The sequence below is a fragment of the Schizosaccharomyces osmophilus genome, chromosome 1 (assembly GCF_027921745.1).
Source record: "Schizosaccharomyces osmophilus chromosome 1, complete sequence".
Classification (NCBI taxonomy): domain Eukaryota; kingdom Fungi; phylum Ascomycota; class Schizosaccharomycetes; order Schizosaccharomycetales; family Schizosaccharomycetaceae; genus Schizosaccharomyces; species Schizosaccharomyces osmophilus.
In genome coordinates this window covers 1-27,020 of record NC_079238.1, presented here as the reverse complement: position 1 = coordinate 27,020, position 27,020 = coordinate 1, and the positions used below count along the sequence as shown (strand labels likewise).

Below are 27,020 nucleotides of genomic sequence, written 5' to 3'. Positions count from 1 at the left end.
AGAGATATTTTTTGGTGTTCTTGCCAAAGTGTGCAGCAAATAATGACAAACTTGCATCTATTTTTCAGAGTGAATACATCACATTGATAAAACCAAAAGTCTAGATAGAAATGTATTTTCACCTGAGCCTACTCACCTTTACCTTTTGAAAACGGATCATCAAGTGTAAAACTACATCCATATATCATAATTGCAAGTTATGTTGAAGACACAATTGCATACCTTTTAAAGATTTACAAAGTTCGGCCAGAGACATCACAATTTTAAGGTAGATTATTTTCCGGTCGCTAAAAGTGATGGACAAAAGAAAAGATATGTCGCGAATTTTAATTCTATGTGTACACCATTTCCTTTTTAGATGAAGAAGGAAGAGATACAAGACAAAAAAGAGTTAGAGTTAGAGATAGAGATAGAGGTAGATATAGTGAATATACGGAACAGAAGTCTTTTTTCATCAAAAACCTATCTAGCATCATCATTTACCTAAGAATTTGGCGATTATCAAATGAAGATTTTGGAATAACTACAATAGCGAGACGATTCACCTCAGACATTGTGTAGGAGTTGATTCATTTCCAGGTTTTTATTATTTGAGATTTATGTACTACTAAAAAATACAAAGGGGGGAACTTTTGTCCTTTCAGCATAAACTGACACCAATTGGAAATAACCACTTGTTTCCGATAGAACATATAGAAGGGAAGCTAGTTTGATTTAGCTAGTATTTAGCTAGTATAAAGCGGAATTAGCTGAATTTAAAACTGGACTGAGACTTCTCATTTCCTTTTCTTTTTTAGTGATCGCATAAGCTCGACATGATTTATTTATTATTATTAAATTATAAACGTGTTCATCAGATGGAATCTCATAGATATAAGAATGCTTGTCAAGCGGAAATAATAATTTTTTTTCTAGCAATATTTTCTGCAATTGGAATTACGTTTCTAGCAATGTTTTCTGCAATTGGAATGACTTTTACTACTTGCATAGTTAGATACGACCAATCTTCAGAAAGTTGGGCCAGATTCAACTTGCAGTTTGAAGGTTACGACATAAGTTACATACCTTTCATAAAGATAGCTAACGCAGGTATTTGTTTGTATCCTGTATTTTCTCTTTCTGATGGTTTCCATCTGTAATTCCTAAATTATGCAAAGGGATTCATTGAAGTCTCAAAAAAAAAATAAAAGAAAAGATTGCAAGAGATTACTAAACCGGCTATTAAAGTTTAAAATTTAGAAATGAATGTAGACCTTTACTGGTAATGAGGTTGTCAAGATTGCTACCAATACTCCTCAGGACAATGCTACAGAGGCTGACTTTTTGGGTTACAATTACTATGAATGGTATGGTGACTCGAACTTGTATGCTTCCGGTTATGCTGCTCGTACAAATGAGCTCCAAAATATCACTGTTCCCATCTTTTTTTTCTGAATTGGGCTGCAACATCATTCACCCTCGTATCTTGACTGAAGTTGTCCAGGCGATATACTCCAAAAACATGACTGACGTTTGGAGCGAAGGTATTGGCATCCTATCTTTGATGAATCCTAGTCATGAAATTGTATTTATTTTAAAAGAAATTGATTGTTTTAATGTGATTTTAATCCTTCTTTTCTAGTCTACATTGCCAAACTCTACTTTAAGACTATAGAAGCCCACCAAGGAATAAAACAGTACCACCACCATTCATTCATGTCTGAATATGATGTACAATTGACACCTTCAAACACAAATATAAAATAAAGAAGACTAAACTAAACCGTTATATGGAATATTATGGGCTCTCTTCTTGAAAGCAAGTAATCCAAAACTTGTGGACCAACCGTTCTCATCGAGTAACTGAGCCAATTCTTTTGACACTCCTTTTCTAGATGAACTCAACCTGTTTCAGAAATATAAAATTTGACGGGCTACAGGTTGCGAACATCAGACAGGCGAGATTGAATTCGATATTGCTTTGAAGACCGAACTACCGAGTTTCAAATAGCCTTTGCGTCATAACGGTTCGTGAGTCATCTATGTATATTATATATATATATATATATATAGCTGCACGCGATGGACAACGATCGATCAGCGAATTTCACCCATCCTTTGCTTTGCTTACCAGTTCCCACTATGGATATTGAAGATTATAATACCATTTCGAATTACAACAGGGATTATGACAATTATATCTTGCCAAATAAGAAATCACGAGATGCAGTCGATGCTCACATAGATATACAAGCCGTTACTTGGGCTATTATTAGTACGGTGATTGACATGTTAGGTGACCAGGCAAACAAGTGGAATTATCGAATTGAAGGAGAAAACAACCATGTTAGCGTTTGGCCTACTGAAGCAGGCATCAACAAAGATATCATAAGTGACTTGGAGAATTCTGCTAAACATAATCTTAGAATATATGGGTTCCCTATATTAGAGCCAACTGATATAGGAAACTGCTCTGGCGAAGAACCAAGTCAAACCGAGGGGCCCCTGACCGCTATTTCTGATGCTGTTTGTCTAATCTGCGACTGCTGGCTGGCTTATACCACGAAATTAGGGTTAATAAGAAGTGGAAACTTTATCAAGAATAAAGAATGTAAAGACAGTGCCCGTGACTTAGAATTATGGCGTTTCCGTAATGATCACAACAAAACTGAATTGGAAGATGGAGAGATGTTTACCAACATACTAAAAGAGTAGGTGACCACTAGTCATCTTCATGGCTCAATATAGCATTTCTATCTTTTTCACAGTGTCCATTGATTACGGGAGGTGTCATATCCAGGACTCTATAATTATAAATGTCGATCTTATTATGCATATAACTGTCACAGGCGACGTCTCACTCGTTGTGAGAATAAGTATTCAGAGGAAAAGATGTATGTAATAACAATTCAGTAAATTGTATGTTTGACTTTCAATTGGATGCTTTTGGTACTACTTGAATTGAATAGCAATAGCTCCCAGGGATCTGATTCACTAACAAAGTGTTATGAACAATCTATTTAGCTAGATCAGTCAAATCTTCCTATCTGAAGAGTTGAGCTCTCAATTAGAGGTATACATATATATCTTTCTAGAATTAGTAAGCTTCTTTTCAGCCTTAATTTTAGATTTTCAAAGTTTTCAATCGCAAAAATAAACATTTACTTTATGTAATAACGCATTTGATAATACAATGTGATTATTGTATCAAAATAATAGTAATATCGTATACCATTTATGACAATGACACTAACTTATCCTCATAACAAGTGAGACCCAACCTGTGACAAATCCCTTCAACAGCTTATATAATCGTAAATGGTCGCTTATTTAGGATAGGTTACTACTCTGCTTCATAGCTAGATAGCTAGTGTTAAGTGAAAAGCTGCTCATCGTCTTTGCCTCATTTCACTTATATTTAAGAATCAATCTTGAGAACAACCTTACCAACGTGCTTTTGACTCCATAGGTAGTCATAAGCTTCCCTCAGCTGTTCAAAGGGAAATACCTTGTCAACGAGAGGGTGAATATCGTTTGCCTCAATACAAGCAATCATGTCTGCAAACATGTGGACATGTCCAACAAAGATACCACGGATGATGGCATTCTTGTTGAGAATTTTGCCAATCAACGAGGTGACGTTAAGGCTGGCACCTTCTTGAGCAAGGAAACCAATCGAGCTGATGACTCCGCCTAAAACCAAGACATCCAAAGATTGACCCAATGTTTTTTCACCGCCGACTTCGACGACATGATGATAACCAACATTGTCGGTAGCTTCCAAAGCAGGTTTGGCCCATTCGGGGTTCGTCTTGTAATTGATCAAGTTGGTAGCACCCAAATTCTTGGCAATTTTCAGTTTCTCATCGGAAGAAGAAAGTACTGTGGTACGAGCACCAGCAGCCGCGGCGAATTGGAGAGCAAAGATGGAAACACCACCAGTACCCTGGATCAAGACATTTTGACCCGGTTTCAATTTATCCTCGCAACCAAACAAGGCGTTCCATGCGGTCACGGCAGCACAAGGCAAAGTGGATGTCTCTTCGAAGCTCAAGTTCCTAGGTGCATGATTCAGGGCATGAGCAGGGAAGAAACCAACTTTGCGGAAAGCACCGTTCACAGTACCACCCAAGGCACTACCATAGCCGTGCTGGGTTGGTTTTCCGTCAACGTAATCAGCGAAGAAATTGCAAACCACTTTGTCGCCAGGCTTATATTCATCCACATCACTACCGACCTTTTCAACAACACCGACACCATCAGAGCCGGGAACTACCGGAAGATTCAAATGAAGAGGATACATGCCCTTTGTAATAATCAAATCTCTGTAATTGAGAGAAGCCGCCTTGAGATTTACCTGAACCTCATTAGGCTTAAGGGATTGAACTTCCTTGGTGTCTTCGATCTTGAGTTGATCAAAGCCACTCTTAGTGTCGCTAACTACGTATTGCAATGGCATCTTAAAACAGTCCACTTATCAGTTTAAATATCCTATGATGGGTATTTTCTTTGATTGTGTAGCTTTTTGGTTTGTTTAATATACATAAAATGGTATTTATATCATTGTGAGGTTTGAAATTTTCGTTTGCTTATATAACCGCCATTTACGTATTTAGTAAGCTTGGCTCGTTTCTTAGTAATGAGGCATTCGCGCATTTTTTAGTTTGCTTATATAACCTCCGTTTACGTATTTAGTAAGCTTGGCTCGTTTCTTACTAATTAGGCATTCGTCCACTATTTTAGTTTTGAAATTTTTCTTTCGAGTACGATTGAACACATTGGGAAATTATTGTAGCTCTTTTTTTTTTTTTAAGTGATCATCGGGGAAAGCAAATATTGACTTTGAACATATGTTTTGAAAGGTATATGTACAACATGGATTGAAAAAATGAAGCAAGAATTGAGATGGGCCGTCGCTTTGAAAGTCTAACTGAAGTGCAATGAAAACGATGAATTCGTTGGCGAAGCTACGTTCAATTCAATAAAAACAGACATATTGCTGGTAAAACGAACTTTAGATATTACGTTTGTCCAAGAAAAGACGTAAAACCATTGTCACGATAATGTCAGAGCAAGCTCTAATATTACTTTAAAGTTTTGATTCTAATTACTTTATAGAGTATATTACTCTATATCAACGTAAACAAAGTGGGAAAACAGATTGATATTTGTGGTGTAATCATAATTATTGGAAGAGCAGTTGAAGCGATCGATTCCAGCTTCGCGGCCAGGGCGATTTGCCCAAATAGTGAGAATATTGGTGACAGATGTAAGATTCTAGAGCCCGCACGAGTTTTCTAATGTCACTGGGACATCAACTTCAATATGGTTACTACTTTTTTCAATATGAAAGTGAAAGTTGGCAGTCTTTTTTGTCAGTGGCTTGGGTTACATCTTTGCCATTAGCTTTTTCACTTTTTTGCTTCCGATGAGAACAACATCTTATATTTTAGCAGCATTGGAAGGGGCCGCAGTAGAAGAAGAAGAAGAAGAAGAAGAAGAAGAAACAGGATTATTTGGAATTGCAAGGGCTGTAAAGCCAATACACTTGCTATTACCATTTTCTTTCCCAAAAAAGACAGAGTAAACAGAGGAATTTTCTTCGATAGGACAAGCTACGGGGTTTTGTCCATGAAGTTCTAGAGCATAGCCAGAAGCAATGCGTTCTCTAAAATCAAATCCAAGAATGGAACCCTCATCATTACGTTGAAAGTATAACGCACCGTTATCGCCAAGGTGAGCAGAAAATCTTTCATGGAGTAAATAAGTATCTGCTAAAGTAAATTTGGCCGCTTCAGTTCCATTATCATAAGGATCGAGGTAGACGTTATTGTTGTCACCAACATAAAAGGAATGGAAATTAGCGTTACCGTTACCTGAGTGGAGGCTCATTACAGAAAACTCTTCATTCTGTTTGATATCAGAACGGTCGGTTAGAGGAGCTGCAAGAGAAGAAATTGGGCTACAAGCTAAAAGGGAGAAGAAGGCAGAAGAAAGAGAAACGGAGGAAAACAACTTTACCTTAGAAAAGGCAGACAATTCTTTAGAGTGTGGAAAATCAAAGATGAGGGCAAAAAAATGAAAAAATGAATGAATAGATGGATAAGACAAGGCAAGATAATCTAATGTTTACAAAGGATACTATAAAAAGTGAAGGGAATGATGCAAAGTAAAAATAAAAAAGCTACTGTTAATCTTTTCAAAAGTACCTGAATCACACAATGATTAAGACTTTAATGATTTCCAAACTGATGATTGTGGTTTCAAATGATGATGAGGAGAGTGTCCTATTTATAGCAAGTCCATGGCCGTTTTGCAGTCCCTTCCAGAATCATAGAATCATGAAACGACAGGCTGAAACCCATTGTCACAAGTTTTCCCTTCTCCTCTTTCGAACGTCTTCACCTCGTCATTCTATCGTTTTCTCAAGTTGCTACAGGATGTAAACCAAGCGTACTATGTGCAATTGTCGGAGTGGGTGTTGTCCTATATGTCACTTCTTGATAGCCGACCATTTAACCTTTGATTTGATTGAGGAAAGAATATATTCGATTTCTACTAAAAAACCTCTTGAGCTTTCTCGGTATATAATCGGTCGCGTTGCTCATGTCTACAAAACAACTCCACATTTGTTTATTACATTGCCAAACGAATTTGCCATTATCTCGCACCCTGTCTTAGTAACGAATGTAAAAGTGAAACTCAAATGAAGTAACCGAAAAGTCATTGCATCGCACCTGGGAAATGTTTCATACCGTTCAAGGTCATACATCTAACTTTGAACATTTCATATCTGAGCATAAATCTCTTTAATTTTCTTTCCTTTCCTTTTGTTTCTGTTTTGTTTTGTTTTGTTTTTCTTTTCTTTTGTTTCGTCGGAGTTGTAAAACTCCATTTCCTTCTTGGATTCGGTGAAATCATGGGACTTTTCGGTCATATTGATATCAGTTCTTCTTTTATTCCCGGAAAACTAGGTTTCGGTATGGACAGACATTCTATGTCCCAAGGTTTCGCAAAACGTCTGTCTAAAATGGGTACGCTCTTGGCTCTGCCCAAGTTTGATTCAATGCAGGTGAGATAGGTCAAAAGTTATTCAGCCAGGGAACGTTTGACTTGGTTGTTGTTTTCGTTTTTTTTTGTATGATTTTCGTTTGCAATAAATGAAACAATTGAATATAATGATTACCACATACTTCAACGAAAACGTTGATGAATGTTGTTGCCATGGTTGAAAGACTATGAAAAGAGCTCTATTGTATTGAAATCCATTGTATTTCTCGTAATCTAAAAGAATCTAAAAGAAAAGTTGTCTGAGAGGGTTAGGCACCACTCCATTGATCTGATTCAGTGGTCTCCTGTACAAATTTGCAAGAGACACTTTACAAAAATGGGGTTACGGATATTACTTATATGCCTTTCATCATGCAGCCTACAAGGAGGAATCCAACGAGGTTGAGATGTGCAAAACCAATGGGACGATGCTGAAAAACTTTGTGCTTGGTCTCGAGAAGAACAATGATAGGTCCTTTCAGGAGAGTTGTGTTAAACCTGGTTGAACTATTTTAGTTTTCGATCATATCGTTCAATTAAATGATGAAGAATTGAACTGTTAAAAGAAAACAAATAAAAATCAACTACCTTTTTTGCCTCCTTTCTAATTGTCCTCCAAAAGGGCTACTACTTGTATTTACGATTTCAGCCCAACTATTAGGTAGAAAACAAATATAAATAGCGAGATTTGTTTAAAAAGAAAGAAATCAAACAAAAAGAGAAGGAATAGAAAAAGAAAAAGAAAAAAGCCTACAGCACCCCGGATTCCCATGTTGTCTCCAACCATAGTACTAACGAGGCCCTCAGACGCTTAACTGCAGTGATCGGACGGGAACTGGTGTTTTCGCCTAGGTGTGGCCGTAGACATCGATTTGCTTTGTAAAAACAACAAGAGCAGTTTGTCTTGCTGTAGTTTTGTCTTTAACATTGTGTGTTGGCCTGCTATCCTTTAAGATCCAATTCGACTCGGCTCTATCTTTGGTTATTTTTCATGGCTGAATGGAGAATGATTTGTTTCATTACAAAATTGGTAAAGTGCAACACTCGGATTGAAAACAAACTGTTTTTCCCTGTTCTATTGATTCATATTGTGCTAGACCATCACCACCACCACCACCTAGGAAAAGGAAAGCTGGACGAATAAAGTTGGAATATGCGAGAACGTTCGTTACTTTTCATCATACAAAAGAGGAATAGATGATTTTTCTAGAGGTATCGAGAATGACGAGGGAAGCTAAGCTGTAGTAGTAAACAAAAGGATTCATGGAAAAAAGAAGCAAACAAAAGAAAAGAAAAGAAAATGCTATTTTCTTATTCAGATTGAAAAGAAAGAATCAAAAAATGACAAGAGAGATGAATGAATTGCACGGAAATTCGTGGAATCCCGGTGGTGGCCAAGTGGCCAGGCCAGCAGCATCTAGAAAGTACTAGGGCTCTTAAGAAATGATCGACCCATCCTTGTGTTCAAGTATAAATAAGAGGCAAGTAGAGGCAGTTCAACAACATTGACAAAAAAGAAAAAGAAATTAGGATTCTTTGATTGATTGTTATTTGAAATTAACAAGCGCTATTTACAATGTCTCTTCAACCTTTCTTCGATTTATACCCATTTCAAGACGGTCTTTCTGACTTTTTGAGTTATTCTCCTCGTGTCCAACGCCAGAATCGTGTTGGCGATTTGTCACCTGCCATTGATGTTCACGAAGGCAAAGACACGGTTGCTGTTGATGTAGAACTTCCTGGTGTCAAAAAGCAAGACGTACAAGTTCATTACGACGAAGGAAAACTTACCATTTCTGGTGAATCTGTGAATGAGCGCAAGAGTGAAAGCGACAAGGGAAACCAAAGATGGTCGGAACGTCGCTTTGGTTCCTTCTCCCGAACAATCACCATTCCAAACAAGGTAGATGCCGATCGCATTGAAGCTCAATTCAACCACGGTATTTTAAGCGTTGTCTTGCCCAAGATTGAGGAATCTCGCTCCAAGAAGCAAATCGCCATTCACTGAATCTGAGACCGAATTGGAAAAACTTTGATGGAGCAAAAGCAAACCGATTGACATGTTTACGACCATTATGTTTTCATGATAATTTAGCATTGGCACTTTTGATGACAAATAATCTGTGAATAATTAATATATAATTTAGAGAATGAATATAAAAGATGTTTATGGATTTGAACTTGAACTTGAATTTGATAATGAAAGGTACTTTGTATAGTAGAACCATAGAAGTGGAAAACAACTGTAACTCTTTGAATCGTTATATTACGCTGATTCCTGTACTTAGTTACTGAACGACTTTTTCGAAAAGAACAGAGATCCTACCTCTTCCAAAATAGAAGCCATAAGGCATGCTATGATATTCTCAATGATAGTTTGAAAAAAGTAAAGGTAAAGGTATAGGTAAAGATAAAGTCAATAAAAATACAGAATATAAAAAGAAAAAGGAAATCTCGTTTCGTTTATGCTCGTTATGTGAATGCATGGTTTAGAATCGACGGTATCGCTGTTTTTTCTTTCTTTCTTTACATATTTCTTTACATTAAAAGATAAAAGAAATAGTCGTCGGTTAGTTGTTGATGAATCACGAATTCAATTCATCGTTTGGAGTATTATGACTCGTATCGTGACTTATACTTGCTCGGGCTGAGATCAACCCAAACGAAAAAGGAAGGAATTCATTGGAAAAAAGTACTTGGCAACTTTATAAAACAGTATGAATGACTCAATGGCAAGATTAGCGGTTTTATTTTTATCTAGCGACCGCTGTAGCCAGAATGTATATGTAATCATCACTATGAAAATAATAACTAAAGTGGAATCGTAGCAGCAATGGTTTCCTCAAACTCATTTAGAGGCCCAGCATTGCATACAGTACGACAGTACGAGATAGCTTGGTTTGGCTTGGGCTAACACAGCATATGACAAAGTGAAATCTCGTCAGAAAACAAGATATTCCAAATTCAATTCAATTCAATTCCATTCATAAAAACATTGAAAAATGAAAACTGCTATGCTTTAAAGACAAGGGCATTCATTCATACTCACATTTATTCTCATTGGAAAGCACGGTACGGTACCATTTTAACATTGCACAAAACACTCGGCGAATAAATAAGATGGCATTCGACAAATTGTAGGTAAACAAACACTTGGATGTAGACAGGTTTGAGAGAATTCCAAGAATTTTATCAGCTAAATGAAACAGCACTAATCTTGTAACGATGCGACCGTTTGGTTTGCGGGCAAAAATACACTACACTACCTGCGATACAAAACACTTGGGTTACATTTGGTTATTGAGTATATGGATTGAGTTGCAATGGGATGCGTATATCTGATGCACTTGGAATTATTTATTTTTTAATTTATTTTTTTTTATATAGTTTTGTGTCTAATTCCATGGCAAAGAACTCTGAGTTTGTACTTGTAATTGACTTTGTCTTGGTCTTGAGAGAGCTCTTGCGTGTCTACTGAAACAGTTGATTGTATGAACTTGATTCTTTTCTTGGTGAAACATTGAAAAAGAGAGGAATTGTTTCAATTCAATTGGATTCAATATAAATTAATTCCATTAAGTTAAGTTATGTTTGGCTTAACTTTTTAATCATTGTTTTTCGCGTTGAATTGAGACTTTTTTTCGCTGATTTTTATAGACAGAATTTTTCTCATAATTGTATTTATTCCATAGTATTGCATTCTATTCTAACTATTTTTTTTTGGGTGATTCGCACAGTAGTTGTCGAAAAAATAAACAATTTTTAGACTTTCATGAACAAAAACAACAAAAAAAAGGAAAAAAAAACACAATTACAACAAACGGGATTTGAATGTTTCTGACTGCTAGACGTCGAGTAATTCACGAATTTCGATTTTCTAAAAGCTAGGATACAAAATACACATTACTGTTCCGTAAAGCTATAAGCCACTATGCCCTAGTAGTGTAACCCAAGCTGTGGGTAAAGCTGTGGATCACAGTAAGGTGTGCAGTAGTTGCTGTATTTCACGGTACACTCTTGTACTCAGAAACACTTAGTATAGTATGTCGGACTTGCAACCGACCGCCAGATATCCTTGACACCCTTGGGCCCGTTAACGCCATCCGTCAAAGATAACATAGCATGACAAAGCATACCTGTTAGCATGTCCCAATTATGTAAATAGCATGACAAAGCACCATCCTTCCAGCTTGGCATAAATACCCTAAATCCTTCACTCATTGCCATCCTACCTAAAATCGCTATATAGGAAACCCAAACTACCAAGTCTCACCCGAGTAACCCAATCCAGTACAGACTATATCGAGAATATCCATCATGTCCGTGCCGGCACTTCCAGCTACCCTCACACCTGCCCTAAGCGGCCGCGACGCCGTCGCTGATGCCCTCTATCGCAGCGTCATGGCCTTAGACACAGCCGACGATGCTCTCTTCAAATCTGCCTTTACCACTGATGCCGTCTTGGACGTCAACGGTACCATCATGGAAGGCTACGATGCCATTTACAGTCAATGCTACGCCATGCTCACCAAATTTGACACCAACCACTTCCTTTCCAACATGCGTATCAACATCATAGAAGGAGACTCGAAGGCTCAGGTGACATGCTCTGCTCTTTCTCAACACTACCGTGGTGGAGAGGGCATGAATCCCGGCTCTGACTTTCTGCTTGCTGGTGGATTGTACTAGGTGGAGCTGGTTAAGGATTCTGGAGACGGATTGTGGAAGATGAAACACTGGACGCTAAAGTCAACTTGGGGACAAGGTGACTGGGGCATTCTTGGCAAATAGATTAGACGCTACAGAGCGAGATCTATGCAGTTTGTTCCATACGTTGGTGTTTTGAAATTTAGATTTAGCTTCCTTTTGCTCAACCTTGGTCCTTTGTGGAACTCAATGGAGGATGCTGGGTAATATACAATGCGTTTTTTTTTTTTTCGTAGCTTGACTCTTTATAACTCAATGCAGCCTGTCATTACTTACTGCAAAGAAAATATAAAGGAGTTCTTGTTCAAAGAAGGATCGTTTTTTTTTCGTTTTTTCGCTTTTCCGTCAGACTTGTAATTCGGTGAAATCACGGATGTTTTTCGATCTTATTAACACCAGTTCTCCTTTTTTTCCTAAAAAATAAGTTTGGTTTTAGATAGACATTCTTTATGCCCAGTACTTTGGTATATCTACAGTCGGAATCTTTTTCAGACTGGGGGATTCAAAATTGCTGAATACAATTTAATAATTTTAATTTTTAAATAAGATACAAGACAAAAAAATCCATAATTTGAGAATCAGATTGCAATATGATTGAAAAAAAAAAAAAAAACTAAAAACAACTACCTTGCTTACCACGCTGTTTGTAAATGACAAATGGAAAAGAAGGTAACACATACAAAGAAGAATGTCTGATAAATGATGTTAGTTTCGTACAAAAGAGGAATATCTGATATATGATGTTAGTTTCTAGAGGTATCTAGAACGGCCACTATAACAAGGTAAACAAGCCAAAAAAATGCAGATTATCCATGAAAACAAAAGCGAAAATTATAATAATAGTTAAAACTAATAAAAAGAACAAAAACAAGCAAGAAAGAAGTAGAAGGAACAATGTCGAAATCTCTAGAAGGACCAAGAGGTGGCAAGTCATCACAAATCTGGAAAGTACTAGGTCGCTTATAGAAAGTTTGTTATTTTCAGTAGTTCAAGTATAAATAGGAGTGAAGTAGAGGAGGTTCAACAACATTGACAAAAAAAAGAACAAGAGTTAATTTTATAGTTTATTTTCAAGTGTGAAAACAAGCGCTATTCACAATGTCTCTTCAACCTTTCTTCGATTTATACCCATTTCAAGACGGTCTTTCCGACTTTTTGAGTTATTCTCCTCGCGTTCAACGCCAGGATCGTGCTGTTGATTTGTCACCCGCCATTGATGTTCACGAAGGCAAAGACACGGTTGCTGTTGATGTAGAACTTCCTGGTGTCAAAAAGCAGGACGTTCAAGTTCATTACGACGAAGGAAAGCTTACCATTTCTGGTAAATCCGTGAATGAGCGCAAGAGCGAAGGAGATCGAGGAAACCACAGATGGTCTGAGCGTCGCTTTGGTTCCTTCTCTCGAACTATCTCTATCCCCAGCAGGATCGATTCCGATCGTATTGAAGCTCAATTTTCCAATGGCATTTTGAGTATTCTTCTGCCCAAGGTAGAGCAATCTCGCTCCAAGAAGCAAATCGCCATTAATTAAGCTAAAGGGCTAGCGGTAATGAGTTTATGATGATATGATTGTATTCTAATGAGAATTTATAATGGCATAATATTATGATTTTTAATCTAGTTTTTTGACATTTTTTATGAATATTTATCAACTTTAAAAGGTTACTCATTTCAATATTGTTTATATCAAGTAGCAGTGTGATAAAAATAATGTAAGCTATGAAATCTAAAATCCAAAATCTGATTTGTTTCACCGTTATGACTCTTATGGTTCGTATCCTATTGTAATGTAATCTTGAATATTTGATAGCTTCATTGGTGATGATAGTAGACGGTTCGGTTCAATTTCAGTTTGCTTACTGTATAGCATAGCAGTTCAATTCAATTGGGGTAGGTTGCAAATAAATATATCTCTCTATTCGTCCCATTATTTTCATATAGCTGTTAATAACCCTATCTGTATGGTTCTAAGCTAGACGACTAGTTTCCCGTCTCCTCCTTTTAGTAAAGTAAATTAGATATAGAGTATAGATTGACGACGAAAGAAATATCGAACGAGTTAGTCAAGACACAAGCTTCACATATGGGTTTTTACGCCGTAAACTTTCACCAAACCGATAAAACACGAAAGGAATTGGGATCATTCCAAGAGCAATAAATCCTACCAAAGTCCCTCCCCAGTGAATCCCCAACTTTTGAAACATAATACGCGAAAATAAAGGAAACGTAGCTGCAAAAATCGATCTAGTAAATGTATTCGCAGCGATAGCCGATGCAGCAAATTTTGTAAACGTATCAACCAGATAATTAAGACAACCCTGGAAAATCGTTTCAAATCCGACACCGATCAAGAATATACCAATAAATGATACTATCCAATGAATATTGGCATATGAAGTCCAAGCAAAAACAAATATTCCGGCCGGCATAAGCCAGCCTGTCATCATCATCAAGGGTAATCTTTCTTCAGGAAGAGGTTTTCCACCGTTTTTTGTCAGATATTTCGCGTATCTTTTATTCCAGAAAATATTCAACACACCTCCTGTTACTAAGCCCAAAAACATTGCAATCAAGGGAAGTGTACCAACGGTTCCCTGCCAGTTTCTTGACTGGTAATATGTATACGGAATGGTAGTTAAAACTAAATACAGAATGCCGTATACATAACTAGCAAACAAGGCGATGAAAAAGGCGACCGGAGTTGCCAGCATTGCAAAAGGTCGCAAAAGGTGAAAAGTAACAAACTCCTTTGCGTCTAATTTGTATCGTTCATGAGCAGCATGGAGACCCCAATTTCCTGTGGTTAACCGTAAATTTCGTGCTTGACGAGCTTCAATTACGGGGACGTAAGTTTCATCAATCATGATTATACTAACAAGTAAAATCGCAGACTGTACGATCACTATAAACCATAATGGCCATCTCCAGGCCGTATCCGAACCTTCTGAAAGCAAGCTACTAATGATGGGACCAAAGTCAGCACCACTAACAACAAAGAAGGCATAAAAAACTAAAGCACTGCCTCTTTGGGATGGGTTCCAAAGGTCAGCCAGTACACCACCCGAAGAAACAATGGGAGCGCCAGAAAACAAACCGGAAAAGAAACGAGTGCACATAATGGCGGCCACACTATCAGCACTAGCAGTACCTGTCGTGAGGATTATGGAGATGAAAAAAGGCAAAAAGACACCCATTTTTCTGCCATTCATTTCTGAGAAAGGTGCAAAAATCATAGGGCCAAAAGCAATTCCCAAGACATAGAGCGACGTAGCTAGTGTCGCCACTTCTTCACCGATGTGGTATACGTTTGCCAGATGTTCAGCAGTAGGGGACATTGTCGTACTGTTGAACTGTGCAGCAAACGTTGTCAGTCCGTACAAAGCTGTGTGGACGATTTTCTTCACAGTAGACCAGTTCATGGGTCGTTGAGGGTCATTCTTGTCAATGTCGACCAAAAAAATAACATCAGGGTATGATTTTGGATACTGTAACTCCTCTCCCATTATACTACTTGTCTCTTTTTCGAGAATCGTTAAGCCTTCAGGGAATTGTTCTTGATGTCCCTCCATTTTCGACAATACAAAAGCGGGCTTATGTCATTATGTTTATTATTTATCAGTTTTTAATTGATAATTATGGGAACCTTTTTTCTTTTCTACCCACTATCCTCCACTTCTACTCAATAGCTTACTTTTACTTTGACTTAGCTTGCCCTGGGTAAATTGGAGAAGAATACTGTTGTACTTTAAATATAAACTTTGAAACTACGAAATGTCAAAGACGAGATTATTTATAGTGTTATAATACGATAGATTTCTTTATTACAGATTATAAACAACAGTGTCACAGGCGAAGTCTCGTTGTTAAGAGAATAAGTTTTCAGTGGAAACAAATATACAAATAAACAAGAATAATACTAACATTGTTAGCTTTTTACTACTAGAAAAGAATAGTAATAGTTCCAGGGATCTGAGTCACTAAGCAAGTTGTATAAACAATTTATTTAGCTAGATCAGTCAAATCTTCCAATCTGAAGATTGGATTTTTCAACTAGAGGTATATAAATACCCTGATAGGATTACTAAGTTCCTTAATAACCTTAGTTCTAGATTTTTTAGATTTTCAATCGCAGAAATGAATTTTTACTTTTGTAACAACATTTTTTGATAATACAATATGATTGTTGTATCAAAATACAGTAATATCGTATACCGGTTATGACAATTATGTCTTTACGCGCATCTATGAGCATATTATTATATATCAGTAATGCTGATAGTATACAATTGCTAGTAGTATCGTATTATCAAAAAGCTTATATCATCTATGTAAAGAGCTGCATGTTCTAATGGGGTGCATGTATCATTGTGCAATCACTATTATATTTGAATTGTACAATTTCTTTCTCGACAGCTATAGTGAGGCATAAATCAGAAATGAATTTGGATTCGGCTACAGAGCTAAATAATTGGAGTTTTTCGACTACGCAAGAGGTATTGGCAGAGTATTCTTCTCCTAAAGAAGTATACGAGTGTACACCCTGCATAGAGAGCGGGAACGGTTATGTGCATGGAAATCTCGACACCTTTTGTCATCATATAAGGCATTATCACGGAAGAAAAGAGCTTGAAAGAATGCGAACGGCGTGTACTGCTGCAGTCATTATCACGAAAAAAGGAATCATTCAGAGGAATCGTCTATTTTTCAAAGTAAACTGTGCTCCGGTTGCTGGAGAAGACGGATAGAAAGTTTTTTCGGCGATTGTCGATTCGTCCACATCTTGCTCGATGAATTTACAGTTGTCGTCTAGTTGCCGCGTCAGAGTTTAGACGGTTGGTAGAAGAAAAATTGGTCGACGTGTCTTCCATTCCAGATTTTCACAAATCAGATTCAATTGCATATTCCCAAGTTTTTCGATATATTACGCCAGGGAGTAGTAATTTGTTTGATTATTTAAGTGAAACCAACCGAATGCTTCATTTGCTGAAAAGAAGAGAAGGATATGCTCATTCGCTTATTGGCTTGAGCCCAACTTTGGTATTGTTTCAACATGATCCCGATTCGATCTATTCGTGCATTGGCGAAGCTAGAAATGGGCTACTGGTATTTTAAGAATACAAATTTTAAGGCTAGAGAGCTGTACGTTCTACTGGGAAGACTGATGATTTACACCAGGTATGACAAGACACGAAACATGAAGTTTGCTGAAAAGCCCATTGCAAGGTTTCTGCCCGAGCCTCTTTCCATACTTGCAATACGATACTATGCATTAGTGCGACCATTTGAGTCTTTGTTGAGTTAAGTTATGTAGAAACTCACGACGCCAAAGCGGCCTCCATATATGACAAGGCAATGTTTGTTGTAGGAGGTCAGCTATTGACAACGGATGCTCCCTATCGGATTTTCCCAAGAGTGACTTATGAGAATATTCAAAAGTCATTGGTATTTCGGAATTATCGTCATATTTCCCACTACTTTAAGGAAAGAAATATTGAAGAAGAAGGAGTAAGAGATTCATTCTTTGACATGCAAGCTGGTCATGCACGAAGTACGGCTTTGCTAATTTATGGTCGCACTTCCGACAATTTGAATAACTTGCCGGCGGATTTTTTCACAAACTTTTTTCGGGCAAGTTTTCGATGGCAAGAGCTGTTAGAAATCAAAGACAATAGTAGCGGTGGATTCATAATTGAGACCAGCAAGCCACAAAACAACATTGACCAATTATTGGAAAAAGCTGACGAGATAAAAACGATGCAACAACGTTTGGCGGTATGGAAAGCGAAAGAAGTGCAGACACAAGCACAAACTGAGACGCAGGACGGCGACACTTATGGAAACACCGATGTCGTCGAAAAAGAGACTCGTCGTGGGGAAGGAAAACAATGTCAAGAGCTGGATTTGAATTTGAACACGAACCAAGCAGCGGTTGCTGTTGTACCAAGGACCAGGACAACGACTGAGACTGGGACCGAAGAACAGCAAATACAAAGTAGCCCAAGTTTGTATGCATCACCATCACCATCTATGTGTCCATCTCAATCGACGATTCGACTTTGCGTGTATGCTTTATCAAAGTTTTATGGTAAGCCATCAAAGTTTCGTTCTATGGAGCAACTTCAGTCTGTCTATTTTTCGTATTTGAAACGTGTCAACTTGATCTCGGTACTTGCAACAGGTTCAGGGAAATCTCTATCTTTTTTATTGCCCGCCTTTATTGAAAAGCAAAAGCGGACTGGACTTATTACCGTCGTTCTGGTACCTCTCATCTCTCTACGGCAGGATATGGCACGAAGAGCAAACGAAGCGAAAACTCTGGTTTGTTCTAATGACTGGAAAGTATACAAGCGGACTCCGCCAGATTCATATAATCTACCGGACATGTTTATTCTTTCTTATGACTCGGCATTGACGAACGAAGCACTGTGTTTTTTTGAGAGTCTTGCGGCCAATGGACGGCTGGCCCGCATTGTTATTGATGAGGCGCATAGTTTGTTGACAGATGGCGGTTGGAGGCACGTTTTGTGGAAAGCGTCAAGGTTGTCTGGAATTGCGGCGCCAATCATTCTTCTTAGCGCTACGTTTCCCCGTGAACTGGAGGCTCGTGCTAGCGAGACGTTTTGTACGCACTTTCAAGGAATCAAAACACTAACGGCTCGAAAAAACATTCATTATTTATTAAAGCAGCTTGACAAGGAACAGTTTTTAAACGATCTCCGTGACTTGATGATAAGAGCTGGAGTTTTTGAGGGAAATGGCCGAGCAATTCTATTTTGCCGGACAAAGAAAAACGTGGAGGAATTGCAGGTCAAAATAAATTCTGCAGAAAGGATCGAAACTTGTGCCGTTTCGTATACAGGTGATATGGCAGAGGAAGAGCGACATACATGTTTTAATATGTTTACAGACTTGGAAAGCAACAACAATCGTATTATGGTGGCCACGAAAGCTTTTGGGCTTGGTATCGATTACCCGGAAGTGCGTCTTGTAATTCACTATGGGTCACCGTCTACGTCTATGGATTTTGCTCAGGAAACAGGTCGTGCTGGAAGGGATGGCAAGTTTTCGATTGCTTCTATGTTTTACAGCAAGTATGAAGTGTCTACGTCAGCGTATATTGACGTTAGGATGAAAAACTTCGTTGAGGACAAATCAATGTGCGTTCGGTCGTTTTTAGCAAGTGAGATGGATGATCAATGCAGTGGTTGTGACTTTTTGCCTGACTATGTCGTTTGTTCTCGATGTAACCCGGGATTACTGGATGAAAGAGAAAAAGAGCTGCTCTCTGTTGAGAAGGACAAGGTCAAAGACAAAGACAAAGACAAGGAGACATTGACACCGACACGGAAGAAGAAGCTTGCCAGTGGATCACCACCCACACCGCAAAGCGCTTGTTCTTCAGATGCTTTGTCTGCTGATTCAAAATTGATGAATTGCACAATCACAAAGGATAACGAAGAAAGTGGTGGTAGTTATGGTCGAGTCACCCCAGTAAGTTCGACAAGCAAGACAGATGTTTCGAGCAGCAAATCAGGTCATTCTGAAACAACTTTTTTCTCATCCCCAACACTATCGAAAAGCACTGATGCTAGAAAACGTTCGTTTCTAGAAACTCATGGCGATGTCGATGTCGATGGCGATGGCGATAGCTATGGCGATGGTGATGATTATAATTTGCACAAGAAGAATCAATTGGGATATGATAACCGGTGCGAAGGTGTTAAAAGGCATTGGATGGCCAGTTTGTCAAAGACAAGTTTGTTGGAAAAGTTTTTCAGAGAATTTCGAAAAGAATGCATATCATGTTTTGTTGAACAAGGTGGAAACCGCTCTGTAATACACAAGAATACATGCCCTTTAGAGGTGAAAAGATGCTTTCGATGTCGACAAACTGATCACACGAGATTCAAGTGTCCGTATAAGTTTCAGTTTTCGGGAGCTTGTATGTATTGCGGATTAACGACATTTGAACATTTAGAAGAGGATTTTCCGTACAAGTCAAAGTGCAAATCGTGGGCTAGGGGAAAACTTGGCAAAGTTGCTTTTTTTGCTTGGAGCAATGGGAATTATAAGCAAGCGATTGCTAATCAATTTCTAGAGGGAAATTTGGACGATCAAAATTTTTTTAACTTTATTTGTCAGCCGAGTGGCACGACATCTGAATTTGTGAATGTTGTTTACTTTCTAGTGACTGATATTCTTGATGCTCTCTGAGAGATTGAGACTTTTTCATTTCAAGCATTGGCAAGACGATGACGATGATATGTAAGTCTTTGTCTGTTTATGGGAAGGAATATGTTTAAACATACAACAGAGTGGATCTAGAAAGTTTCAAAGACTTTATGAAACAACATCAAGTGTGTTGGTGATGATGTTTGTGAAAAAATATGAAATATTAAACTTGGTTGAACGATTTCAGTTTCTATAATGTCGTTAAATTGAATGATGAAGAAGGAAACTGTTTCTTTACAACAAAAAACTAAGCAATCGTATTTAGAATGGGGTTAGAATAAATAGGAATCAGCTATGTTAGGTATAGAATAGAGAATGGAAGGATCTTGAAATAAAAAAACGAAAATTGACTTGGATTTATTTTCGTTTGCACGTCTAAAAATAAAATAACTGTGTTGTTTTTTTTGAATCGTTTGAAGGCTCAATTTTGCTATAAAATTAAAATTCATATATGTAAAAATGTAAAAGAATAAGAGTAAACTAAAACTTGTTTGACTCGAGCAAGTCAAATATTCGTCGAGATATTCAAGTTTAAAATTCACATTTTGAAGTCTAAGTCGAAGTCCCAAGTACTAAGTAAAAAGTAGTAAGTCCCAAGTACTAAGTACTAAGTAATAAGTCTAAGTAGTAAATAGTAAGTAATACCCAAGTGAAAACGATGGCCAAGTAGAAACAAATCAGTTGATGAAAATTTGTTTTCAATGATTTCTTTTTGTTTTTTAAAAGTTATTCTTGTTGTTTTTGAAAGGCTTTTCTTGGCTCAATCTCGTAGGAAAACATTTCTTGATATATATAAAAATAGAAAAGAATACAAGTAAATTGATGTTTGTTTCATTCGATTTCGTCGAGTTTTCGTCGACTTATTCAACTTTGAACTTATTTGGTTGATCGAGAGAGCAGTAGCAGTGGTTTGAAAGGAAATTACTTTGAGTAATAAAGTCTGCTATAGTGTTATATAGGACAAGACATTGTTTGTAATATTACAGCAGCATACCATGCTTAATGATATGGTTCAGTAAATGAAAAGAAGGAGCAACACTTGAGCGTCATAGTTTGTTCGGGAGGATACTAACGTAATTCCCTATTACCTCTTTCACGCTACTGTGTCTTTCGCTATATTTGTAAACCCGCTGTTAAACTAAGTTGCTATTTTTCTTTAATGCGCGCAGCCGCAAAGGATGTTAGTATACTATTACGACCACGCTCGTTTTGGTAAAACTATTCTAGCCCCTTTGCTATATGTGAACAACGCTTTCGAACGCGTATGCCTTATTATGGGTAGTAGATTGTACCGTACTTTCGTTATAAGTGTTTAAAGAATTAAATTTTTTTCGTTAATAAACAAACAAACATTCTAAAAAATGGTTGAAAAAAAAAAAAAAATGAAAAAATGAAATACAAGTACTAAAACTATATTAAACTATGGAAAACGATAAAAGAAAACATAAATAAATATAAATAAGTAGAAAATAGAGAAAAATCGTAAAGAAACTCATGAAACTGTAGAAAATCAAATGTACTTGCTAGTACTTGCCAGCGAACGTTTGCATTATACTGTTGCTGTTGCAACACTGAGAAATACTTGCAAGAATTATTAGTTGAAATAAACAAATAAAACTCGCAAAATGAACAGAGCGATGTTGATTCTTGGTACTATTCTCTACAAATTTATATAACTATTGATTTGGTTGCGGCAGATGTGTTTTCAAACATTCACTTACGCTTGCACCAATTTGTACATTGATTTGTAAAAAGATACAATATTTAATATTTTTTGATCGCGAAAGCTTTTGCACATATCTCGCACAAAAAGTATTTGATTGTCATATATGTGAAACTACCATGCAGCTTTCGGCTAAGCCGTTGTTTCGATTGGGTCGTTGGACAAAACGTTGGTATTCGGTTTTTTTTTTTTTCAATACCTCGGACATGTAGGATGGTAACCCAAGATAAGGTTTTTAACAAATAAACGCTGAACACATTACACACATAGGTCATACAGCTACAAACTTTTGTATTGCACGTAGCACACATCAGACACGTCAGATACATCAAACACTACACTAAAAACAACAAAAAAACATTAGAATACATATAGAGGAAGGCTTTTCCGTTTGGAATCGTTGAGTTGAGTTCAGTTCAGTTGATTGACAGACAACTCGGAGGACGTGAACAGAAAAGGTAGACAGTAGAACCAAAGCAGTTCCGTATGATACAACACTGTAATTAGTATTTTCAGTGGAAACAGAAAAGTAAGACTGCAACCATAAGGCTTGCAAGGGTTCACTTTTGCAAAAAAACAAACGCTTAGTATTCACACTCAACCCAAGGCATTTGGCACACGGCACACGGCACACGGCAAATGACAATTCCGCCTACAGTTTGTAGCACGGTAAGACTTAACATACGACACTTTCGCGCTCGCAACCCAGGCAATGATTTTGGAATTATCATGTCGTTTATTTCAAGACTACTTGGGTTGGAAGTCAGTCAGTCAGTTAAGTTAGTTTCGTTACACAAAAGACAACGGACTACACAAAACATAAAATAGGCCCAAACCAGAAAAATAATTAACCGGTAACCCGTAACCCATAACACTTTCGCTCACATACCCTTAACCCAGAGAACCCGTATACCCTTAACCCAGACAACCTGTATACCCTTAACCCAAGTAACCCCGGTAACGGTTTGGGTTTGCAAGGCTGTCGCTCGTTTTCGTTTAGTTGGGGGATGAGGTAACCATTACACAAAGACAACAGTAAATACAGAATGAAAAAATAAAAAGCAGCACATAAATACTTACAGAATGAAGCACAAACAACAAGAAAGCGTTTAGCACTTGGATTCAACGCATAGCTAATAAAGGATACACGTTACACTGTACACTTTTCACTGTACACAAAAAAAAAAGCGAAAGAAAGAAGAAAAAGAAGGAAGGACGGGACTTGTTTGCTAAAAAGATAAAGATAAGCAGAAGAGGGTCGAGGGGAAGTCGGAGAGATATGGATATACGTATAGACGAACAGGCAGGGCAGGGGGGAACCATTTGGGTTAGACTTGGATATACTTGGAGATACAGTCCCAAGTATATTGTCTTGGTCGCAAGCACAGGCACCGGCACAGACACAGGAAGAGAGAGAGAGAGAGAGCCAGGCTTGGTAGTAGTAGTAGTAATGTTTGTCGGATTACCAAGTTAGAGTCATACAGTATGGACACTAGATGTTGGGTTGGAAATGAGTCTTGAGAGTTTGTATATGTTTGTAATGTTGTTTTTTTGAATAATTTTGTCGGTTCAATGTTGATGGAATTGATGGAAAAATAATTTTTGTTTTATATATAAAGATAAATAAATAAAAAGTATATTGGTAAATTTCTTTTTCGATTATGTCAAAGAATGAGCGAGAAAAACAACCAGTATTTCAAATCAATATATGTAAAAATATAAAAAATTACTAGTAGAAGAAGCCATTTCTTGGTCGATTTGAAGGAGAAACGAGTGAATAATTCGCGATGAAAAGTTTTAACAGATGAGGGAAATATAGTTAAGTGAAGTGTGGTGGAACCCAAGGAATTGGTAGTATACAGAGTTGAAAAAAAAAGGAAAATAGTAATAAACGAATCAATATGAATATTCGCTGCAAATTCGTAAAATGAATTTATTGACATAGGCATACATACACAGAATATATAGGAACTGGTGAAAGCTAGGAACAATGGAGGTAGAAGAGGAAAAAGACAGCTGAAGACGAGATTTGATTTGTATTTTTTATATTATACAAAAGGTAGTGGATGAAAGAGAATAAAAGAATGAAATAAAACAAGAAGAGAAAGACTTGGTCGGTGTTTACGAGAAGCGGTCGGTGGTCGCAAAGATGCATACACACACTGACACTGACACTGACACTGACACTAAAAAAAGAGTGTCGTTAAAAATAAAACAAGAGTAGTTGGTTGCATAGGTGAAGGAAGTGGAACTAATAGAAGTGCAAAGCAAAGACACAGACACAGACCAGGCAATGATAGTAAGGAAGGCAGTAAGTAAGTTGGATATTTTTTTTTTTATTTTTTAAAAAGGAGATAACAAGACAAGACAAGACAAAAAGAAACAAAATATAAAAACAAAATAAAAGAAATATAAATAAATAGAAAGCAGGGAGTTTGGGAGCGAGGAAGAGAGAGACGCAGACACAGACACAGATAAAACCGACTAGTTGATTAAATTAGGGTAGACAAGACAGGATAATAAAATAAAATTAAATAATTTAAAAAACAGGAGTAAGATATTTGATTAGAAAAGAAAAGACGTAGAATTGCTTGAGTGAAGCAAAAGATTGTTGACAATACGAAAAATAGACATACCAAGACACACACTGTGGAAAGATTGAAAGCAAGTATGAATGGAAAAATCAAGTTTCAAAAATGATAGAAATAGAAATATTAAAAATCGTAAAAATTAGAGAGGGAGAGATAGAGACGAAGGAAATTACAAAAGGAAGAAGACAAACACTTGGGCCCAAAAGTGCATAAGGACAGAGGCAGAGAAATAGGGAAAAAAGGAATAAATAATAAATAACTAAAGAAAAAACAACTAGCATAAACAAGCAAAGCATTCGATGATAGATCAATGATAAAAGAGAAAAGAGAAATAAATGATAAACAGAGGGTAAGTAAATCAATGGGTGGGGAAGAATGGTAGATATAGTAGAAAAGGGACAGCCAATCGCTAAAAACAAAGTAAATAAGAAGAGTATACACACAGAAAAGAGAAACAAATCGCAAGTGGCAACAGAGAGCCGTAAGGCACAGAGAGAGAGAGAGAGAGTTGGATATAGAAGATGGGGGTAGGAGAAAGCAGGGCACAAGAGAGAAGAGACATTGGCGACACAGACTGACACAGTCTAGATCATTAACATATTTGTAGAATTGCATAATTGAATATTAACAGGAAGGAGAATCGCAAAGACAGCCATAGACATGTAGACATGTAGACATCAAGACATAAAGACAGACAACAGAACTTTGGAATAAACAGAGACGCAATAAGAGAAGAGAGTCGGTAAAAATATAGCGAGACAATAAAAAAATAAGTAAATAATAGAAAAATAAATAAAAAATGTGCACATAACGGAGGGATGTATTCGCAAGACAAAGTTATAGAGTGAGATACAGTCGGAGAGAGAGAGAGGGAGGGAGAGCTAGAGAACAGAAGACGAAAAACAAGGGAGACAGACAGACAGGCACACGCAAGACATAGACAAGGTAGCTAAGATAGGTAAAAAAAATATAAATAAATAAAAAAAAAATATAGAAATAAAGAATGAGTTGGAGATGGAGATAGAAGTAGAAGTAGCCAGGCATTCGTATGTGAACACATCGAGAGAGAGAGAGATGAGGATTCTCGCAAAGCTTTGGAGAGGCAGAAAATAGAAATGGAAAATAGCTAGTAAATTGTTATGTAATTTGTAATTTGTAGGAAAAAAGGATCGCAAAAGAGAGAGAGAGATAGAGAGGAAGAGGGGTCGGGAGTGAAGAGAGTGGCATGGCATAGGCGTTGGACGTAAGACGTAAGACATTAGACATATTGAATGGCAAAGGAACAGAGGGACATGGATGGGAAGCATGCACAATTGCAAAGTAAGAAAAGGACTTGCATTGAAGGTACACTAACACAGCAGCACAGTAACAACCGTTGAAGAGGCGAACCGGTGAACAGTGACATAACACATGAACAAACTAAAACATTGTTGAACAATAACAAATCGTTGACAATTGTAGAGGGGAAGAGATGAACAGTAACACATCGTTGAACAGGTGAACAATTGAACAAATGAACAGTAGAGAAATAGGAGGTACACTAACACATTAACATATCGTTGAACAGTTGAAGAGGCGAACAGTAACATAACACATGAACAAACTAAAACATCTTTGAATGATAAGAAATCGCTGAACAGTCGAAGAGATGAACAAATGAACAGTAGAGAAATTGGAGGTACACCAACACACAGTTGAAGAGGTGAAGTGTTGAAGGTAACCCAATACATGAACAAACTAAAGCATCGTTGAACAATAACAAATCGTTGACAATTGTAGAAGGGAAGAGATAAAAGGTTGAACAATTACACATGGTTGAAGAGGTAAGGAGGTGAAGAGTAACATAACACATGGTTGAAGAAGTAAGGAGGTGAACAGGTGAACAAATGAAGAGATAAAACATGAACAAACTAAAACATTGTTGAACAGTAACACATTGTTGAACAGTCGAAGAGATGAACAAATGAACACATCATTGAACAATTGCAGAGGAGAAGTAATGAACAGTAACACATCGTTGAACAATCGAAGAGATGAACAAATGAACACATCATTGAACAATTGCAGAGGAGAAGTAATGAACAGTAACACATGGTTGAAGAAGTAAGGAGGTGAAGAGGTGAACAAATGAAAAGATAAACAAAGTAAAATAATTTAAAAGAACTATATAAACGAAGAAAATAGAGCACAAGTGAGTGGCTTGGTGCATAAGGCATAACCCGGTTCTGGCAAACTTGGAACATATGAACCGATTTTCACCGAATAGCACACTCGAACGCAATCGCAAAAATGTAGTAGCGTACCAAATTTCATACGCACTGTCAGCAAATAGTGCAAGCTAACATACCTACCATAACATAACCTACCGCACCACACAGCCCTCCACCGAACGTCGAACCCCCTCCCAACGCTAGGTTACGGTTACCGAGTGTGAGGATAAAGTAAAGACAAGCGAAGCGACCCCACCCCCGAAGTTACTTGGGTTACTTGGGTTACTCTTGGGTTACTTGGGTTACTTGGGTTACTTGGGTTACACTTGGGTTACTTGGGTTACTTGGGTTACTTGGGTTACTTGGGTTACTTGGGTTACACTTGGGTTACTTGGGTTACTTGGGTTACACTTGGGTTACTTGGGTTACACTTGGGTTACACTTGGGTTACACTTGGGTTACACTTGGGTTACTTGGGTTACTTGGGTTACTTGGGTTACACTTGGGTTACTTGGGTTACTTGGGTTAC

At 37.4% G+C, this 27,020-nt stretch overlaps 8 protein-coding genes and 1 non-coding gene across 9 annotated transcripts; 5 read left to right on the top strand and 4 right to left on the bottom strand.

Moving 5' to 3' along the window:
- Positions 1-2,061: 2,061 nt before the first annotated feature.
- On the top strand, positions 2,062-2,694 carry SOMG_00008 (uncharacterized protein; the record flags this gene model as incomplete). Its single annotated transcript, XM_056178808.1, has 1 exon — positions 2,062-2,694. The coding sequence occupies one exon, from the start codon at positions 2,062-2,064 to the stop codon at positions 2,692-2,694; it is 633 nt and encodes a 210-aa protein (XP_056034951.1).
- Positions 2,695-3,397: 703 nt separating this feature from the next.
- On the bottom strand, positions 3,398-4,438 carry SOMG_00007 (alcohol dehydrogenase; the record flags this gene model as incomplete). The annotated part of the gene is made up of 1 exon (XM_056178807.1): positions 3,398-4,438. One exon carries the CDS (start codon positions 4,436-4,438, stop codon positions 3,398-3,400), a length of 1,041 nt encoding a protein of 346 aa, XP_056036499.1.
- Positions 4,439-5,421: 983 nt separating this feature from the next.
- On the bottom strand, positions 5,422-5,871 carry SOMG_00006 (But2 family protein; the record flags this gene model as incomplete). The annotated part of the gene is made up of 1 exon (XM_056178806.1): positions 5,422-5,871. One exon carries the CDS (start codon positions 5,869-5,871, stop codon positions 5,422-5,424), a length of 450 nt encoding a protein of 149 aa, XP_056036500.1.
- A 1,905-nt stretch (positions 5,872-7,776) lies between these two features.
- SOMG_10001 lies at positions 7,777-7,891 on the bottom strand. Its single transcript, XR_008803534.1, has one exon. It is a non-coding gene; the product is annotated as a 5S ribosomal RNA (ribosomal RNA).
- A 714-nt stretch (positions 7,892-8,605) lies between these two features.
- SOMG_00005 (hsp16-like protein) lies at positions 8,606-9,037 on the top strand (the record flags this gene model as incomplete). Its single annotated transcript, XM_056178805.1, has 1 exon — positions 8,606-9,037. The coding sequence occupies one exon, from the start codon at positions 8,606-8,608 to the stop codon at positions 9,035-9,037; it is 432 nt and encodes a 143-aa protein (XP_056034959.1).
- A 2,309-nt stretch (positions 9,038-11,346) lies between these two features.
- Positions 11,347-11,718, top strand: SOMG_00004 (SnoaL-like domain; the record flags this gene model as incomplete). Its single annotated transcript, XM_056178804.1, has 1 exon — positions 11,347-11,718. One exon carries the CDS (start codon positions 11,347-11,349, stop codon positions 11,716-11,718), a length of 372 nt encoding a protein of 123 aa, XP_056034960.1.
- A 1,116-nt stretch (positions 11,719-12,834) lies between these two features.
- SOMG_00003 (hsp16-like protein) lies at positions 12,835-13,266 on the top strand (the record flags this gene model as incomplete). The annotated part of the gene is made up of 1 exon (XM_056178803.1): positions 12,835-13,266. One exon carries the CDS (start codon positions 12,835-12,837, stop codon positions 13,264-13,266), a length of 432 nt encoding a protein of 143 aa, XP_056036495.1.
- A 532-nt stretch (positions 13,267-13,798) lies between these two features.
- Positions 13,799-15,304, bottom strand: SOMG_00002 (spermidine family transporter; the record flags this gene model as incomplete). The annotated part of the gene is made up of 1 exon (XM_056178802.1): positions 13,799-15,304. One exon carries the CDS (start codon positions 15,302-15,304, stop codon positions 13,799-13,801), a length of 1,506 nt encoding a protein of 501 aa, XP_056036496.1.
- Positions 15,305-17,087: 1,783 nt separating this feature from the next.
- Positions 17,088-19,949, top strand: tlh1 (RecQ type DNA helicase; the record flags this gene model as incomplete). The annotated part of the gene is made up of 1 exon (XM_056178801.1): positions 17,088-19,949. The coding sequence occupies one exon, from the start codon at positions 17,088-17,090 to the stop codon at positions 19,947-19,949; it is 2,862 nt and encodes a 953-aa protein (XP_056036494.1).
- Positions 19,950-27,020: the final 7,071 nt, after the last annotated feature.